Here is a 17,596-nt window from a genome sequence, read left to right as displayed (position 1 = left end):
CAATTTTGAACTACAATTATTTTATTATTATTATTTATTTAAAAATTAAAATTTGTATATCGTTAAACACTTTTAGTCTAAGAATATAAATTTAAATATTTATTTTTCATTAAAATTAGATTTTTTTCTTTAATTGACTTATTACGTTAATTCTTACACATTTACGTTAAGATTTTAAATTTAGTTATTCTACCTTTATGAGTTTTTATGTTAATCTTATTGCTTTACGTTAAGGATTTTTAATTATAACTTTTAAAGATTTTAGGTTTTTTAATGACAACTTTAAATTATATGCGTTTTTATTTTTATTATTATACATTTTTAATTTTGACTTTTGATTTATTATAGTGATAATCTTATTTATAATATGAAATTTCAGTCATTGAATAAAAGCAATGCAAATAAATGTTTTCTATTAATAAGGTATAATAAGAGTCCATCAAAAGAAGGATATTTTGTTTACAGGTTGAATTTGTTTACTAATTTTTTTATGAGTTTTAAATCAATGATTGTAATTTAATATCATAGATCAGATGGTTTTTATTAATTGACTTTACAGTATGGTAAAAAATGATGACCTTATTACAGAATTTACTTTTTTGAAATTGTAATTCTTTTGATTTTCAAATATCTATCCTAATTATTCTATTTTTATTAAATTTGTTCATGAAATCCCTATCTTCATTTCAACCCTTTTTATAGTCCTTATAATTGTTAAGTTTGATTTTTCTCTTTTTTTGGTATTAACTTGAAATAAGACTTTGAGAGAAAAACTAAAAATCTCAAATAACTCGAGATAGAAAAAGGAAATATGAGCGGACAGTGGTACAAGGTAGTATAGGAGGACGATGATAGACAAGTGAAAAGAAATGAGAAAAATGAGTTTCGGCGAGTCCGACTGACGGAGGAGTGGGGCTACGACAACCGTTTTGCTTCAGAGAGAGAAAGAGTGAGGAAGAGTGAGAATAAACAATGGGTTAAATAGGTAAGTTAAGTTTTGTATTATATAGGAGAGTAGTTTGTAAAATTGCTGGAGGACATATTTTTACCAATCATGTTTTTCCTATTGTCAATATATTGGAATAACCATTATCAAAGAAGAGGTCGGTAATACTTATTTTAATTTCTCTAAAAATAATTAGTTTAAAAAATGATCCTTCTGTAAACCAAATGTTAATATTAAAAAATTAAAATAAGAGAAATGACTATACTTCATTCCCACAGTCAAACATGTACTTAAATTGTTATAGTGGGGAGCATTCCTCTCAAACCAAAATCGAGTCTCTAAATTTAAAGTATTCATGAGTCGAGCTCAATTATTGTTTTTAAAATTTAAAGTGATACTCAATTGTCATTTTTAAAATTTAAATTTCAGTGTATCTATTTTTATTTATTATTAAAAATATTTTTGTAATAATATATTAATATTTTAAAATTAAAAATAAATAAAAATAAAAATAATATTATTATTTTGAGCATTCCTGCCAGCCCTTGTACAGCGCTACTCCATTAACACCTTTGCCTTGGCTTTAGGTAAGTCTTGTCCAAAAGCAAATGTTTGTCATTTTTTGATAGAAGAAAAGTTGGAGTTTTACGGAGTTAAAATTTATAATGTTTTTCCTTCGAACATTTGAACAAATTTATTTTGGTTCCGTAATCTTCTTTTATTCAAATTATTGAAATTTTCGGATAGAGATAGTTTGACTAAACAAAATTTATGAATTTTTTTTAAAAAAATAAATTCATGTTCTTTTATTAAATATTGATTAACTACTAAAATAATTTTACAGTCAAAAAATATTTTTTGTCAACAAACTTAAATTTCAACTCAACTTTTATGGAATTTTAATTTTAAAAGTTAACGATACGAAATCCGAATCCAAACCCTGGATTGTAAAATTTACACAACTAAATTATGACTCGTGCATTGCACGTGAACCACTTTTTATTTATTTATTTATTTCTTTCTTTTATATCTTTCACGTGATTAAATGAAAAGTCCCTTTGAATCTTCCTTTTATATATATATATATGTTATCAATTTGGCAACTATTCTTAACGATTCAAACTCCATCACGAGTCTTAAGCCTGAAGCTAATTGGATTCTGGGGAAATACATGTGGGCGCTCACTGGATAACGTCTTTTGTCCTATACATGCCATCCGCGTTTCTAGATTTTGACCTCTCCCACAAAGCTTACGCGTTAAGGAATATCGTTGAGTTTGGGTACCCTGCCTTCAATTCCATCGTAATTTTCTCTACACCCCAGTCACTCCGCCAAGCCTCTAATCCCCCGCACGGATTAGTGCCACGCTTAAGAAACAGCTGATTGGAGACACGCTGGCGAGTGCAACAAACCACAAGAAGCAAAGAACAAAGACCCTTGGAGTTTTTTAAGAGCGTACTGACGACGCGCCCCGTTTCCATTGTCCACCAGTCGTAAAAATCTTATTCTTTTGTCCTTTATTTACCTCTGATTTTTCCTATAAAAACACAAGCACTTGCACAACAGATAAACAAAAAGAAATCATATCATCGAAAAGAGAGAGAAATGGCAACAGTGGGTGGAGTTACCGAGGTTGAAGGAAACGCCAATAGTCTGGAGATCGAAACCCTCGCTCGTTTTGCCGTCGACGAACACAACAAGAAGGAGGTCTCTCTCTTTTTCTTTTTTCCTTTTGATTACAATTTTACGTCCTAATCCGATTGAAATTATTGTGTGAAATTTCATTTTATATTTATTTATTGTTTTGGGGTGATGCAGAATGCGATGCTGGAGTATAAGAAAGTGGTGAACGTAAAGCAGCAAGTGGTTGCTGGAACTATCTACTACATAACAATGGAGGTAATGGATGGTGACAAGAAGCAAATTTATGAAGCCAAGGTGTGGGAGAAGCCTTGGATAAATTTCAAGGAGTTGCAAGATTTCAAGCTTATTGGTGATGCCCCTGCCGATTGCGCCAGCGCTTAGGGTAAACCCAAACCCATCCTTAATTTTGTTTCCATTTATTAGTCTAAAAGATAATTGTAGATATGTTACCTCAGCCCCAAATTAACAATACTAGTTGGAAAAAGCAAATTGATTTTTGCTTAGTCTTCCAGGTTTTATTAGATTTCGTTTTGATTTAACCTCTGTGTGTTTGTTTGTGGCTTCATTTGATATTTGCTTTAGGTCCAACTACTTTTCTCAAGAGTATAAACTAAGGGAAGGAGGGTTGAATTTTAATTTTTAGGATCATTTTTTCAATGTTTGTTCTTGTTAACACCAAGTGTATCATTTTATTTCTATTTTTTAATCTGATAGGGATGGCTTTATGTTGACAATTTCAATGGATAAGATTTGGAGGGGGGACAATTGAGGAAATGAGTTATTTGTTAAGCCCCACGATAGGTGAAACTGAGGTATAGTGCCGGTATAGGTATTACTAAACCCAACAATCTTTCCATAAATCTGTGTGCCTAACACATATGGTTTTGATAGTGTTATTTGAAACCTAAAGTAAACCATTTAGAAAGAAAGAAAGTAACCTTGTCTAGAAATCTACTGCAATCTAGTGCTGTTGTGATAAAGGTGGACCATATGATGTTCTTACTTATTCTTCTATTGTAATTGTCTCAACTTTATGTAGCATTAGAGACTAATATCCATATTTATGTACATACCCACAAAGTTACATCACTTCTTGCTTGTCTGTTTTCCTTCTGTACTTGGGGAATCTGGTATGTTCTTAATGGTCATTGCATAGGCCTGCAGGTCTGGTTTTATTAGTAATACTATCGTCTTTGTTTTAATTCAGGTGACCCAAGATCGGATGTGAAAGGATATCAAGTATTTCCACGGCGTGTTCAGCCTTGAAATAAATGTAGCTATGTCTTATGTGGATTTCGATTTAACCTGTATTAAATTCAGTGGTGTTAAAACTTATATAGAACAATATAGACTAATGTAAAGTTTAGTACATAATTATTTATGTTTTCTCTCGTTTACCTCTTAATTATGATAAAATCTTCATATGGTTACACAGCCTCCCAACGCAAGAAATATCCCATCATGTTTAAACAAAGAGACAAACCCTAACTAAACTTGTTCTTTGTGGACTAATCAAACACTTGGTCAAATATTATATCTTCATTAATTTCCTGACAAGACAGAGAATGGTTTACCTCTCCACCTTCATAATCAATAAAGGCTTCATCTCCATGGTGGAGAATTCCCTTCTATGTAAAGTTAATCTCCATGACTACCTTCCGGGATGTTCAAAGTCAATTTTCCGGCACCTTCAATCGGGTTCCCATAGTCTTTATGCAAAATTTGCACCTATTGGATGAGTTGCTTTATCATCCTTTGCACCTCTCGCATGATCGTTCTCCCATACTCTGCAACTAGAACATCTCTTGGGCTTAATTCAGCCTAAGAACTCTCCCACTTCTTGCTATTCTGAAAGCTGGACTCTCCCTCTACTTGATACCACAACAACGTTTACATCGATCTCCAACATAAGAGAAACTTAAGGGAAAAAACAATAGACATACAAAATAAATGCAGAGGGGCTGGCTTCTTCACTTGCAAGAGAAAGAAATAGAAAGAGCAGCTACTTCTTGAATGCTATTAATAGAAGCAGAACGACCTCAACTACATCAATAAAATAAATTTATGTAGCATGAAAACTTACTGATATTAGACCTCGGACCTTAACATAAGACTAATTTAACCCATCCAAATTAACTTAAAAAATTTGCCCGAGAAGAAGACAAACATTAAAATAGAATCAGCTACATCGACATTATTAGAGCATGAACAGTCTGCACCACAGTTCGGCTACAGTAGCATGAACAGTACTTTTCCTTTTCTTCAAGAGTTTTGCTCAGTCATCCTGAACTTAGGAACTCAAAACTGCTTTCAATTAGTTTTATATAGTGTAAACATATATTATTACAACCCCTAGAGAAATCAGAAAGATAAGCTAAAAGTTTCAGACTAATCTAGAATGTACCTTTCAGTGTTTCCCTTCTTCCTAAGCTTCCTACCATATTTCTCTTTTCAAAGCATAAAATCTACTCTACTCTATATAAGAAAAGAACTGCACATGTAGGAGAAAGGCAACTATAATACCGCACATGAAAGCAGAAATTCAATTGCTTATCCTTCTTCATCATAGTCTTCCTCATCTATCCCCCTGTTTAAATTAGCAAGTTCAATAGGATCAATAGCCATCTTCTCAATTTCAGAGAATGAATAACCAGGGTATTCCTCCTGCTTTTCAGGTATGCTGTCTGTTATTGGACTAGCAGGAGCAACAGATATGGTTGAGTCCCTATTCTCGTTCAAGTCGACATTGAGGTCAAAGCTTCCAACTGGGGCTTCAACGTTCTTGCCAGCTGAATTATGATTCTTCAATTCATCAGGCTCTTCCCGATCATCAAGCCTTTGAATGCTTAAAGTATGCTTCTCTTGACAATGAGAAATGTCTGGATCATCTTCAAACTTTTCACAATGTGTAGCTGTCTCTCTCTCTGCTGTTTTGCTACCTCTTCCACGACCTCTACCTCTGCCCCTACCCCGACCTCTGCCACAGCTAGTAAAATGGCTGGTCTCATGCTACAAAAAAGAAAAAGCGGCCATGAACACAATTTTTGGGTTGTCATGCTTCACTTCATCATATTTTTTACCAACCTAACTTCCAGCACGAATTATAATTGCTAGCAAGAATTAAAGTTAACAGGTCACGAATTGCAGCAAATTAGTTTTTTCTAGCTTGCAAGTGCATTCTTATTTCTTGTAGCCCCATTCCATCATATTAACTATTAAGTACTTCCCCACCCCCACCTCCTCTTGGGTTGGAGAGTGGAAGGGGGCACATCCATGATAAGTATCAAAGAAAATGAAGGACTTACTATTCTTCTCCTCTTTGACTCATCGCCACTAGCATTGTCATCATCATCAACCACTTTCCTGCTCAATAAAAAAGGATTAGCAATATTAGAATATTGAGCTTACTTTAGTTTATTCACCTATAAGTATAAAACTTGTCCAAACCTTCTTTTGGCACCAGAATGATCATTGCCAGCAGCATCCGATCCACCTAGGTCAGGAACCTTGCCAACAATTTCTCCGAGAAAATCAAAATCATTAAAGGCCCGTACACATTGCTTTCTGCACGCTCAAAACCAACAAAGTTAATCCTGATGTCTAACACCCAATGTCAACACAAGGAGAAGAAAAAATTCACTTACAGATGCAAAGAATTCATAGTCCTGGCACCCCTCATCAAAGTTATTTCATACGTTCGGTCACATAAATCTTGTAGAAATAACTCCAATGCTTTAGCTGCAGCCATTAATTATCATAAAAGATAAATTAGTTTTCCTTTACATAGCGAAAGTCTATTGAACTTCAAAACCCTCTCTCATCACACAAAACCCTACTCCCTACCTAAGATTCGAAACTAAAACTTCCAAGTTCTAACTATTCCGGACAATGCATAAATTAGATTTTTTACTATATTTGTATTTACAATGAATGAAACTTATGAGGGAAAAAAAAAATCAAAAGTACTTACAAACAAGCACAGGGACAGCCATAGCAATTTTTCCAACATCTTCATCAGCTTGCATAATCTTCTTTATTCGAGCCTATCGAATAATTAACATCAATTAGTACAAGATAAACAAATTTCATAACACACTTGTAAAAGTAAATAATACCCCAAGCAATCGTTTATAAGCTATATGTATAACAATTGAGAGAAAAACAACTTACGGCTGGGAAACGGGTGTCGAGTTTCTTCCTCATGTTTTGTTAAATTACGAAGAAAAAGAAAAATTGCAGAAAACCCTAGAAAGACAAGAACAAAAAGAAGGAAAGAAAAGACCCGCACAAATTTCGACTTAATAGAAGTTCAAAAATTAGTGAACTAGGACTCTGTTCTCGGACCGGTACTTTCGGGTCCAACTCCTGTCCTTTTTCTTACATAGTACTATGTTTACCCTTTTACTGTTCGGACATAGCTTTCCTGCCACGTCACCTATGTCTTTTTCTTGTTTTTCTAGAAATTTTTGGGTTGAACCTTAACTTTTAAGAATATTTGAAAACAATTTTTCTGTAATTTTTAATTAAACTTAAAAGATAATCTCAAAATTACATCTTAAAAAAAAAGTAATAAATCTGATTACTACTTTGATTAAAGCAGTAAATTTAAAATTTTCTTTTAATAAAAAAATGTTCTCTGTGATGAAAGAGTTAACCCTTCTAATATAAATTCATTTATATGTATATTGAAAGAATCAATTAAGTATAATATTTTTTTAAAAAAATTTAATTATTTAAAAAAATTTAAATAAATTCTTATTCTTATGAAATCCTTATGTCATTGAATAAAAAAATTATTATTAATGAAAACAGTCACTTGTTATTTTATATTTATAAAATGTTAACATCAAAGCTTAAAAATATCATGAATCATGTAATCATGCCATGTCACCATCTAATATGACATATCAACATTCATGTTAGCACCATGTGAAATAAAATAAAAAAAGTATTTTGATTAATAATAGTTAATTAATTGTAAATTATAAAAACATATTTAATTTAAATAAAGTATAAAAATTTGATTAATCACAACAAAAGGATAAAAGTTTATTTAAATTTTTTTAAATAATTCAATAAACTAATTTTAACTAAGTTAGTTCATCTATTTATTTCTATTCATATTTATAAATGTGATTATAATCTTATTTAGATATACAAATAAAAAATATAAATATATGTAACAATTAATAATTGAATAAAACAAAATTTAGCCTTGACCGCGCGGCAACGCACGGAAAGAATACTAGTACAGATTGAGGAGGACAGATTCAAGTCTGGGTGCACTGTGCACATGGGCTTAATTACTAGTAATGAAGAAACTTTGAATTAGGTCAAACAATAAAACAATTCTGCAGTGACACCGCTGTCTTGAACTCGGCTTGGGTTCAATGTTAAGCTTTTTCCAACAAAATGGGATCCTGCATCCAACTTAGCAGGGTGGTTGGAACCCTGACACCGACACCTTTTAAAAGTTGTCAGATTTGGTGAGTTTGTATTTTAACTATTATATATATGTATGTAATATATGATCAATGCCTATGATCTTCACTAAATATTGCCATTTTCCTATATTTTAGTCAGACTGGCAAGAATTGTTCAACCCTGTAATGTATGTAACCCATTACAGTAACCGGCTAAAAGTATATAAAAGAGAAAACCCTGAAAAGTATATGCAGCTCTTAAACAATAAAGGTTGACTCAATTGTCTTTATAAGTTGGGAAGCATTTTCTAGAAAAGAGGGATAAGATTAACTAACAAGAAAAACCCCTTTCTACAATTCAATTATTCAATGGAGAAAATAGGTTTCATGCTATCTTGTGACTGATTGTCTCAATTTAAGCCTTAATGGAACACATTAATTAGCCTCTATCACATGAAATCACATCACCTAAAACTATGCCATGTGTTTAAATTTTTTTTTTACTTAATTAGCATTAAAGAGTTGAAAAAGTTAAATGTTTAGGGTGTTAATGTTGAGTCCACAACATTAATTTCCGGATAAGGAAATTCAATAAAAAAGATGAACTAACTAATCAACATTTTCCTTTTATTTATTTAACTTATTATCAATTTAATTTGTTAAGACCCAATAATTAAATCCAATTTATTAATATCTTGGAAAAAATTGAAAACATCCTATTAAAATGCAAGTAGATGATAAATTAGAAACAAAAATTATATGCATGCTTGTTCTTTTTATTTTTGGAACATCGTAGGAAAATATTTGTAAGTTAATATGTCACACTATTGTATGAATTTTAGTTTTTTGGATTTTGGACTGTACTACAAATGATTTGAACCCTCCAACCATTAGAGAGCTTACCCAAGACCTATCTATGCAAAGCTCTTGTTAAAATCATTCAATAACAACTTTTTTGTGTCTATTGGAGGAACATCATAAAAGACATAGTCATTATTAACGTCAAAACCTTTATTAGCCATACAATCGATTACCATATTATATTCTTTGAAAATATGTCACGCATTAACTTCCCACTGCCTCTAAAGAAATTGATGAATGGCTTGAATTAGGTCCGAATTAGAGCAAGGATGACCCCTACAAGAAGTAATGGCTTGCACAACTAACTTACGGTCAACTTGTAAATCAATTTTGGAAAGCCCAGCTCTCAAGTTAAACAAAGTCCTCTATAGACACCCCAAAGTTTAGTTCGATATGTCGTGCATCTTTCAAGTCTAATGTTAAAACCATCAAGCCATTCCTCATTAAAATCCCGAATCATCCCACTTGCAGTAGATCTAAATGCACCATTCGAATTCAATGTCAACCAAAACCTCTCCAAAATCTCCATATATGTAATAGGAATTTTTTACGGATGACACAAAGCTTGGGATTGCATTCAGTCGCCCCTCCGTTGAGATCCACTTACCTTCAAAAACGAAAATATTCCTCCATTTCATATGTATCACCAAGTAATACTAAAGATAATTGCCTAAACGACATTGTTAATCACTAGTAAGTTCCTTATTAGTAAGGATACATTCATGCAGACACTGAACCAGGGACGTGCAGATGCGATAAAGCCCCTTTCAACGCCAAGCCATATTCCAAACCCCTTTATTGACTACAGTTTGAGTTTCCATCCCCTCAATTAATGTTTCATTTGTAGAAGAGATCGAGGAAACACATGAGGATGTGGAAGCCTAATACAACTCATCGCAATGATCGAAATGTAAAGGAGGAATGGCATTAATCAACACCTTAGGTTCTTCCTGTTGGAACATTTTCAAATAAAATGTTTGTCGAAAAAATCGTATTTAAAAATCATATCTGTTGAAAATGAAAAATAAAAAAAAAGTCACATTTGGTGGGAAAAATTAAAAGTTATGTCTATTTGAAATAGATAGGTATGAATATTTGAAAGAGACACAAATTGTGTTTATTGGGAATGGGCACTAAGCCTATAAAAAAGACTATCTTTTAGACAATAGAACGTACATAAAAAAATATTAACATCTTTACTTCATTTCTCAAACATTTTTTAAGTTTTCTGCTATTTTATTTTGCTACAGAAAAATATTTTATAAATGTGATAATCTTGTCATATTCTGATGAGTGTTCAGTGAATTTGATTTTATTAGTATAAAACGTCATCAATAAAATCTTAAAAATAGTAACATTGATACACGCCTTTATGTTAATTTTTACATTTTCTAACTTAGTGTTCTAACACCTCCTCCATAAACAATCAACTACCCGCTCAACATCCCAGGCACCATTAGGCTGAACCAGATCCCGAACATGACTGTTATCATCAATAAAGCAACCCAATGATTGAGCAGCCTTGAGCAACAGTCTCTCACCAATCCAAGTGTCTATCCAAAACCTCGTAGTTCTTCCATCTCTAATGGCCCACTTGATATTCTGTCTAAAGGTTTGCCAAAGTCGGCTTAGTGAAGACCACAGAAAAGAAGCCTCGGTTCTGTTAATGCTCTCAGGTATTAAATAGGAACCAAGGCTGTATTTACCACGTAGAATCTTAACCTATAGAGTAATTGGAAGAGCAATTTGCTTCCAACAAATTTCAGTAGAAAAGCATCATTCAAAGCCTTCAGATTTCGGATTCCTAAACCACCTTCAGATTTAGGCTTGCAAGCCCTTTTCCACTTAAGGAGATGCACTTTGGCATTGCTAGAATCACCACCCCCCAAGAAATTATGGCAATGAGCTTCAATTTTCTTGCAAGTCTCAATAGGTAGCAACTGTTTGCATGGTATAACACAGTATGGTAAACAAGAGAGTCAGTCTACCTGCAAAGGAAAGACCAAAAGCCATCCAAGAAGACAATCGGCTATAGATTTTCTCCTCAAGATATTGGAAAGTGTTAATTCGCTTCCTTCCATGCATCAAAGGCACTCTCAAGTATTTTCCATAAAAGAATTTTGATTGTGTTTAAGAGAGACTTTGAGAATGGTGGAAGAAAACTAAAAGTTGTGTGATGTAGAGAGAGAATCCACAGACGTTGGCATGAAATGGAATTTAAAATAAAGTTTGAAGATATTTGCATAGGTTAATTTAAGAAATTGCCGTTAACTTTAATTTTTATTTAGTTGTTGTTATTTATGGTACTTTAGTGTTTAAAAATTCCAGACTAGCACTAGTCAAGCCACGTCAACAACAGTTAATACCACGTCAACATAATCAACACCGTATCAACAACTTTAATAAAAAAAGCTTAAGATCATTAAGGATTCAATTGATATTAATAAATTTTAAAAATGTAAAGATTCAATTTATATAAATTATAAATAATAGAAAAATCTATGTTCAAAATTTTGGTAAAATATAATAATTAAATTCAAAATTTGACCAATAAAATTTTTAAAAATTTCACGTCAAAATCAAATACCACTACATCAACACTCGTTAATGCCAAACCAGTATGTCAAGACTACATTAATAACTTTAATGAAAGAAACTTGTTAACGATCAAAATGACATTAATAAATTTTAAAAGTATTAGAACTCAATTTATATAGATCATAGTAGATGAACTAAATCCAAGGTATGCTAGAATATAGAACTTAAATTATAATTTAATCAATAACTTTAATATAATAAAACATATTTTGAGACAAATCGAGTCAAACCTTATCTTAAAATACATTGTCCAATCCTTACTGGATACAGGTTCAATTTAAATGCTTAGTGGCTTATTATTTTTGCCATAATGCTTTAAAAAGTCTCTAAATTATTTAAGAAAATTCTAATAAACTCTTATTCTTCTTTTGTATTCAATTAAATTCTTATATTTTTATTTTAAATCAAATAAAATTTTATAATTAATGATTGACTAACTATAATTAATCAAAATATCATTTGTCATTTTATACCAATGTGGTACTAACACAAAAAGAGAAAATGTTACTTGACCATGTAATCATGTCACACTAGTATGCTAGATTAGCACCATGTGATATAATGACAAATATTATTTTTACTACAAATAGTTAATTAATCATTGGTTATACAGATAAATTTGATTAAAAATAAAAATAAAATAACTTGATTGAAAGAAATAAAAAAAGAATTTATTTGAATTTTTTAAAATAGTTTAGAGATTTTTTTAAGTATCATGTTATTATCTTTTTTTTCAAAAAAAGTCTTTAGAATCTGTAGACTCTTTTTGTTTTAAAAAAAAAAAAACTACTGGAATAATTTTTTTTAAGAACTGTGTTTTTGATTTTGTAAATGAAAAAAGAAAATGTTTACGAAAATAAAGTATCAATCAATTTAAATAAGAACATAAAAAAATATTTGTAAAGTTGTTTTTTGGGATTGTAAAGTTTTTATTATTATTGTTATACATATAATTTTAGACTACACAAATAAAACGATAGTCTCCTATCTCATAAATTTTACAAGATTTTAGAGTATTAAACCTTGACTCCCTTGATATCTATATGGGATAAAAGTATAATGCAAGCAATTAATTACATTTAAATTTACTCGTAGCAAGTAATGATAAAATTGATGGTAATAATAAAAAAAAGAAAGAAAGAAAGAAAAAAGCATCGAAAAATAAGGGGAAGAAAGGGCAAGTATAAAAGGGGTCCGTTATAAACGAGTGAATTTTGGTTATAATGGAATCTCATATTTCTCTTTTTCTGTTGTTAAAGAAACGCAAAACAAAACCCTAATACTATCGATTCAGTTTGGGCCTCGAAATACCGCTCTCTCTCTCTCTCTCTCTCCCTCCCTCCCCTTTGTCTCTTCGCATCCAACTCTCTCAACCATCGATCCTTCAATCTCGATCGTCCGATCCATCACCCCCTTCCATTCACCCAGGTATCCCCATTTTTTTTCGTTTTCTTCTTTGATTCCTTCCTTTCATTTTTTTAAGACTTTTTTGGAGATCATTATCTTTTGTGTAGGAAATTTGGTTTGATTGATCATGTGTGTGACTCCTTCAATCTTTTTTTTTTTAATTTTCATTGAATCTGCATTGTTCTGTTGAATGAATCGTGAATTTCTTCTCCGTTTTTAGGGTTGTTTTGGTAATTTCCGGATCGAATTGGCTCGTTGAAATCTTGATTTGTGGAATCAGGAAAAGAAAAAAACAAGTTGAAATGCGACTTTTAGATGCATGCATTATTGATTTAGAGAAATGGAAAACTAAAATATTCTTTTTGACCCAAAATTTGGGTTTATTAGAAATATGTTTCGGAAATGATGCTTTCATTTGTTAGTCTCTTTCTCGTGAATTTGGCTGCCGCGAAATAGGTTTCTTTGTGATCAGGATTCAGAAAACATGGGGTGTTAGTCCGCAATTGAACTAATCGATGAATTCCTTCTTGATTGCGTGAACTTTGATTTTAGTGTAATTCTCTCTCTCTCTTTTTGGATTATAGAATTCTCAATCATCTTTAGACAAAGTTTACAATGCTTGTTGATCATATGGCTACAATTCTATTCTGTGTTTTTAAGGAATTGCAAAAAGTTTGAATTCCTTCTTGATGGCGTGAACTTTGATTTTAGTGTAATTCTCTCTCTTTCTTTTTGGATTATAGAATTCTCAATCATCTTTAGGCAAAGTTTGCAATGCTTAGTGATCATATGGCTACAATTCCGTTTGTGCTTTTAAGGAATTGCAAAAAGTGTGAAACTTGGAGAATGCATTGAATGGGTATTCGAAACTGTATGTGGAGAATCTAGTGAAGAAACAGTTTTTTTTGAGTTTGGATTTAGTTAGTACTCTCAAAAATAGTGAGGCAGGATGACAGATCGCAGGGAATATGATTAGGGATCAAATTTGTTTGCATTCTTGTCATAACAAAATAAAAAAGAAGAAAAGGAGCAAACTGGATTTGCCTGCTAAACTTTTGTTCTCCTGTTTCTTCCCTGTTAATTATAAGCACTTTTCAAGCGTCAGTCATGGCATCTAAATGATATCACTTTCTACAACTGTCTCTGAATGGAGGTTCCCATTGCAAAGCAAATAAAATCTGGAGTTTTCTCATTCTAGTGCAAACCCAAGAATGTAATGTCTGAATTTGATGAGCCAGGTTCTAATTGGAACTTTAAAGTGCGATATGGAAGCTTCATGATGAGACTATTTTCAGTGTTTCTCAATGGGTGAGGACATTATAGAGAAAAGTTAAAGCAACAGAAGGTTTCATTTTATTTTATTTTTCTGAATCATGTATCAATCTGAGATACAAGCAAGAGGTAGGCACTAAATGTAACCTTTGACGGTGGTGGAAAATCTTGAGAATTGGTTAATTAAATTATTTCTAACTGGAGATTGACATTATGCCAATAAATTTATTGTTGAAGACCAAGGATAAAAAACTTTCCTATAAGCACATATATGTTTAAGTTGCAAGCCCGTAGTATGTATCTGGAATTTTGTTTTATGATGAGAGTAACAACTTATTTGCGTTGGAGCTATTTTCAGAATGTATCTGTGAGAAGAAACCATGTTTCAAAGGGCTTCTCAAAGATCTTTGCAATTATTATTTCATCCTTTCTGTCGTTCTTTGATACATTTATAAAATGGAATTATTATTATGTTATCTGAAGGAAATCTTTCTTCAGATGATTGCTTGGGAGTTTGATACTCTGTTAATATGGTGTACTTGCATTGATTCTTTGATTATTACATATAACATCTATTATTTTCTGGTCTTCCCTTTTAAATTCTTCTTAAGATAATGGATCTTATTGTATTTTGATGGGTGAACATCTTTTTGATAATGAATTAGGGATACTGGTCTATAATAAAAATTAAATGTGCTTGCTGTAAATTTTGAACATCTTATGTTGTTATTGGGATATGACATTTTGCACATTGAGTATGGAACCTGTTACTCAGAGTGTAGTTCTAGGTATATATTTTAATTTGCTTCATTTTACTGGATGCCAGTTATAACTTGAGGTCCAGGCACAAGATTGTTTTTTTTTGGTCACAGCATGATAGCTTCCTTGAATCAATGTAATAGTTGGAGCTATTTGGTTTCCAACACATATTTTTTATTGTCATTTGTATATTCCATAAACATATTTTGAGAAGTAAACTCTTATTTCGTTCTTCCTTTTCATTGGTTTTGGCTTTCTTCACTTTTAGGCCTATTTGAGTGACATGCCACAGAAAATGAGAAATTACCACTGCCATTGCTATTGCTGAGTATTGATTGCGTGAGTCTTTTTATGCATTATTGCTTTAGTAAATTGTTGTCCTAAACATTTCAGGACTATATTTGGCCACAAAGATGTCTCCTGCATCCAAGTCTAAGTCCAAGGATAAAAAAGCTGGCAAGGAATCTCAGAAGGCTTCTTCAAAGCCTTCAGGACCTGCTAATGCAGGTAGTGGTGTTCCAGCTAGTGCATATAATCCGATTTTGGGAACATTCCATACCATTGAAACAGTGCCATCATCCTCTGCTTCACCCATTCAAAACAATGGTCGTTTCCGAAACATAGATGAGACAGATGAGCATTCAGGGGGCTCACTTGGAGCTGGGGTTGAGTATGATTCTGTATCTAATAATGGTAGTTGGTCTGGTGAGTCAGAAGATCACAAAGAGAAAACATCTAATCCTCCTGTTCGGCAGGAAATAATACCAGGAGCTGACAATGATAAACGAGAAAAAATTCGTCAAAAGAATGAGAGGAAACACCAGCGTCAGAAAGAGAGGCGAGCTCATGAGTTGCATGAGCGGTGCAGTGGCTATCTCATGTCAAGAAAGCTTGAAGCACTTGCTCAGCAGCTTGTAGCAATGGGATTTTCACATGATCGGGCAACAATGGCTCTTATATTGAATGAAGGCAAAGTGGAGGAATCTGTGGCATGGCTTTTTGAAGGAGGTGAAGAAGCTGTTAAGCATAAGGAACCAACTATTGGTTGTGGGAACTTGAAAATTGACATATCAGAAGAGCTTGCTCGGATTGCAGATATGGAAATCAGATACAAGTGCTTAAAGCAGGAGGTTGAAAGAGCAGTTGTTGCTGCTGAAGGTGATCTTGATAAAGCAGCAGAAGCCTTAAGAACTTTGAAGCAGGAGCCACCTTCTGCTCCACCAAAGTCCGAAGAAACATGTGATTCCCTGACTGCTAGTACTAATAAGGTGTCAGTGGCAGCTAGCCAAAACTTATCAGTAAGGCCACAACCAAAACCAAATCTATCTCCTGCAACACAGCAAAGAAGGGATGAAAAGGATTTTGACTATACAAAAGCAGCAGTTACAGTGGGAGGTTCTTCAGAATCTGTGAGTAAAAGTTTCCAGCCTTTGAAGAGAATACAACCGAAGTTGGAATGGGCAAAACCCCAACAAAGTGCGGTGCCAGCTGAGAAAAGGTGGCCAACTGCTGGATCAAATCCTTCTGTTTCTTATTCCTTGGCATCACCTTTGCAGGCCTCACCTCCACTAGCAAAGACAGATACCCGTTATGTGGCTGTTGGAAGTGATTTTAAGAACCTTCAGCCATCAGTTAGGGAACCGGTTATAATGATGCAGCGACCTCAATCTGTAAATACAAAGCAGGTTCCAGCTACAAGTATAAGCTCATCTCCTCCTGGAACAAATTCCTTTATGTATCCAACTAGTAGTGTTGAAATTACAAAGTCTAATGGCTTTATGCCCCATGTTCCGAGTGCTAGAAGCCTTAGTTCTAACAATATGAGTTCAAATCAGATGCATCACCAGCTTTATTATCCACAACAGCAACACTTTTCATCCAGCAATGGTCCAGGAGATTCTCCAGGAGCAAGCCGAGGAAATGGTTTATGGAGTAGAACAGGCGCGTCACCAACAATTGCGGCTGCATCTTCTCTTGGACTTTTCACCGGTTTGGGTTCTACCAGTTCATCAGGAGCCTCTTCTCCAGTTGACTGGAGCAGTGGTAGCTCAATGACACAATTGGACTATAATAATATCGATTGGAGCTTGGATCGGGGGTTGCCCTCTTCTCCAAGGCCTGGTGGAATTTGGCTGGGGGCGACATCTCCTATGAAGAGTGCTCACATGTATTATCCTAATACAAATGGATTAAGTGCTAAACCGGCAATGAGATTGACACCTTCTAATGGGAACGTTGTACCCATTGCGGGGTTGCAGGATGGTGGAGTGGCGCCTGGAGAAATTTCAACTGCAGGCTCGCATGAGTGGACTTCACCATTTGAAGGGAAAGATCTTTTTAGCTTACCCAGGCAGTTTGTTTCTTCTCCCTCGCTCTAGGGTGGGGAAAAGATTTTATGAAATAAAATTAAAGAAAGAAAAGACGCAATGTGCTTGGATTTGGTGTTAGTGTTGGTTCTTGTGATGCTAATGTGTTGATTGCTGGTGAATATCATTTTAGTGGGAAAAAGCACCTGAGTACTCTCTTCTTTTAATCTCTATATGCCATTACTTCATGCACTATCATCATTTGGTTTTAGACGGGAGTAAAATTGGAACCAAAAACATACAAGAGGCCTTCTTAGGGGACTTTTAACGAAAATTAAAATTAAGATTTTGATTCTGATTTTTATCTATATTTTATGTTA

At 33.2% G+C, this 17,596-nt stretch overlaps 3 protein-coding genes across 4 annotated transcripts; 2 read left to right on the top strand and 1 right to left on the bottom strand.

Moving 5' to 3' along the window:
• On the top strand, positions 2,477-3,995 carry LOC18590011 (cysteine proteinase inhibitor). 2 transcript variants are annotated; one of them, XM_007015267.2, is made up of 3 exons: positions 2,477-2,653; positions 2,765-2,972; positions 3,798-3,995. In XM_007015267.2, the coding sequence occupies exons 1-2, from the start codon at positions 2,552-2,554 to the stop codon at positions 2,969-2,971; spliced, it is 309 nt and encodes a 102-aa protein (XP_007015329.1). In that variant the 5' UTR covers positions 2,477-2,551; the 3' UTR covers position 2,972; positions 3,798-3,995. The 2 variants fall into 2 exon arrangements, with proteins under 2 accessions (XP_007015329.1, XP_017983633.1); XM_018128144.1 differs by lacking the exon at positions 3,798-3,995 and adding an exon at positions 3,305-3,788.
• On the bottom strand, positions 4,747-6,946 carry LOC18590010 (dr1-associated corepressor). Its single transcript, XM_007015266.2, has 6 exons — positions 6,761-6,946; positions 6,561-6,633; positions 6,235-6,328; positions 6,038-6,154; positions 5,896-5,953; positions 4,747-5,599 (listed from the first exon to the last, which is right to left on the bottom strand). Exons 1-6 carry the CDS (start codon positions 6,791-6,793, stop codon positions 5,141-5,143), a joined length of 834 nt encoding a protein of 277 aa, XP_007015328.1. The 5' UTR covers positions 6,794-6,946; the 3' UTR covers positions 4,747-5,140.
• On the top strand, positions 12,689-17,485 carry LOC18590008. Its single transcript, XM_007015264.2, has 2 exons — positions 12,689-12,900; positions 15,304-17,485. Exon 2 carries the CDS (start codon positions 15,324-15,326, stop codon positions 17,286-17,288), a length of 1,965 nt encoding a protein of 654 aa, XP_007015326.2. The 5' UTR covers positions 12,689-12,900; positions 15,304-15,323; the 3' UTR covers positions 17,289-17,485.

Source organism: Theobroma cacao, chromosome 9 (assembly GCF_000208745.1).
Source record: "Theobroma cacao cultivar B97-61/B2 chromosome 9, Criollo_cocoa_genome_V2, whole genome shotgun sequence".
In the NCBI taxonomy this organism is placed as follows: domain Eukaryota; kingdom Viridiplantae; phylum Streptophyta; class Magnoliopsida; order Malvales; family Malvaceae; genus Theobroma; species Theobroma cacao.
This window is presented reverse-complemented; position numbering and strand designations above follow the sequence as displayed.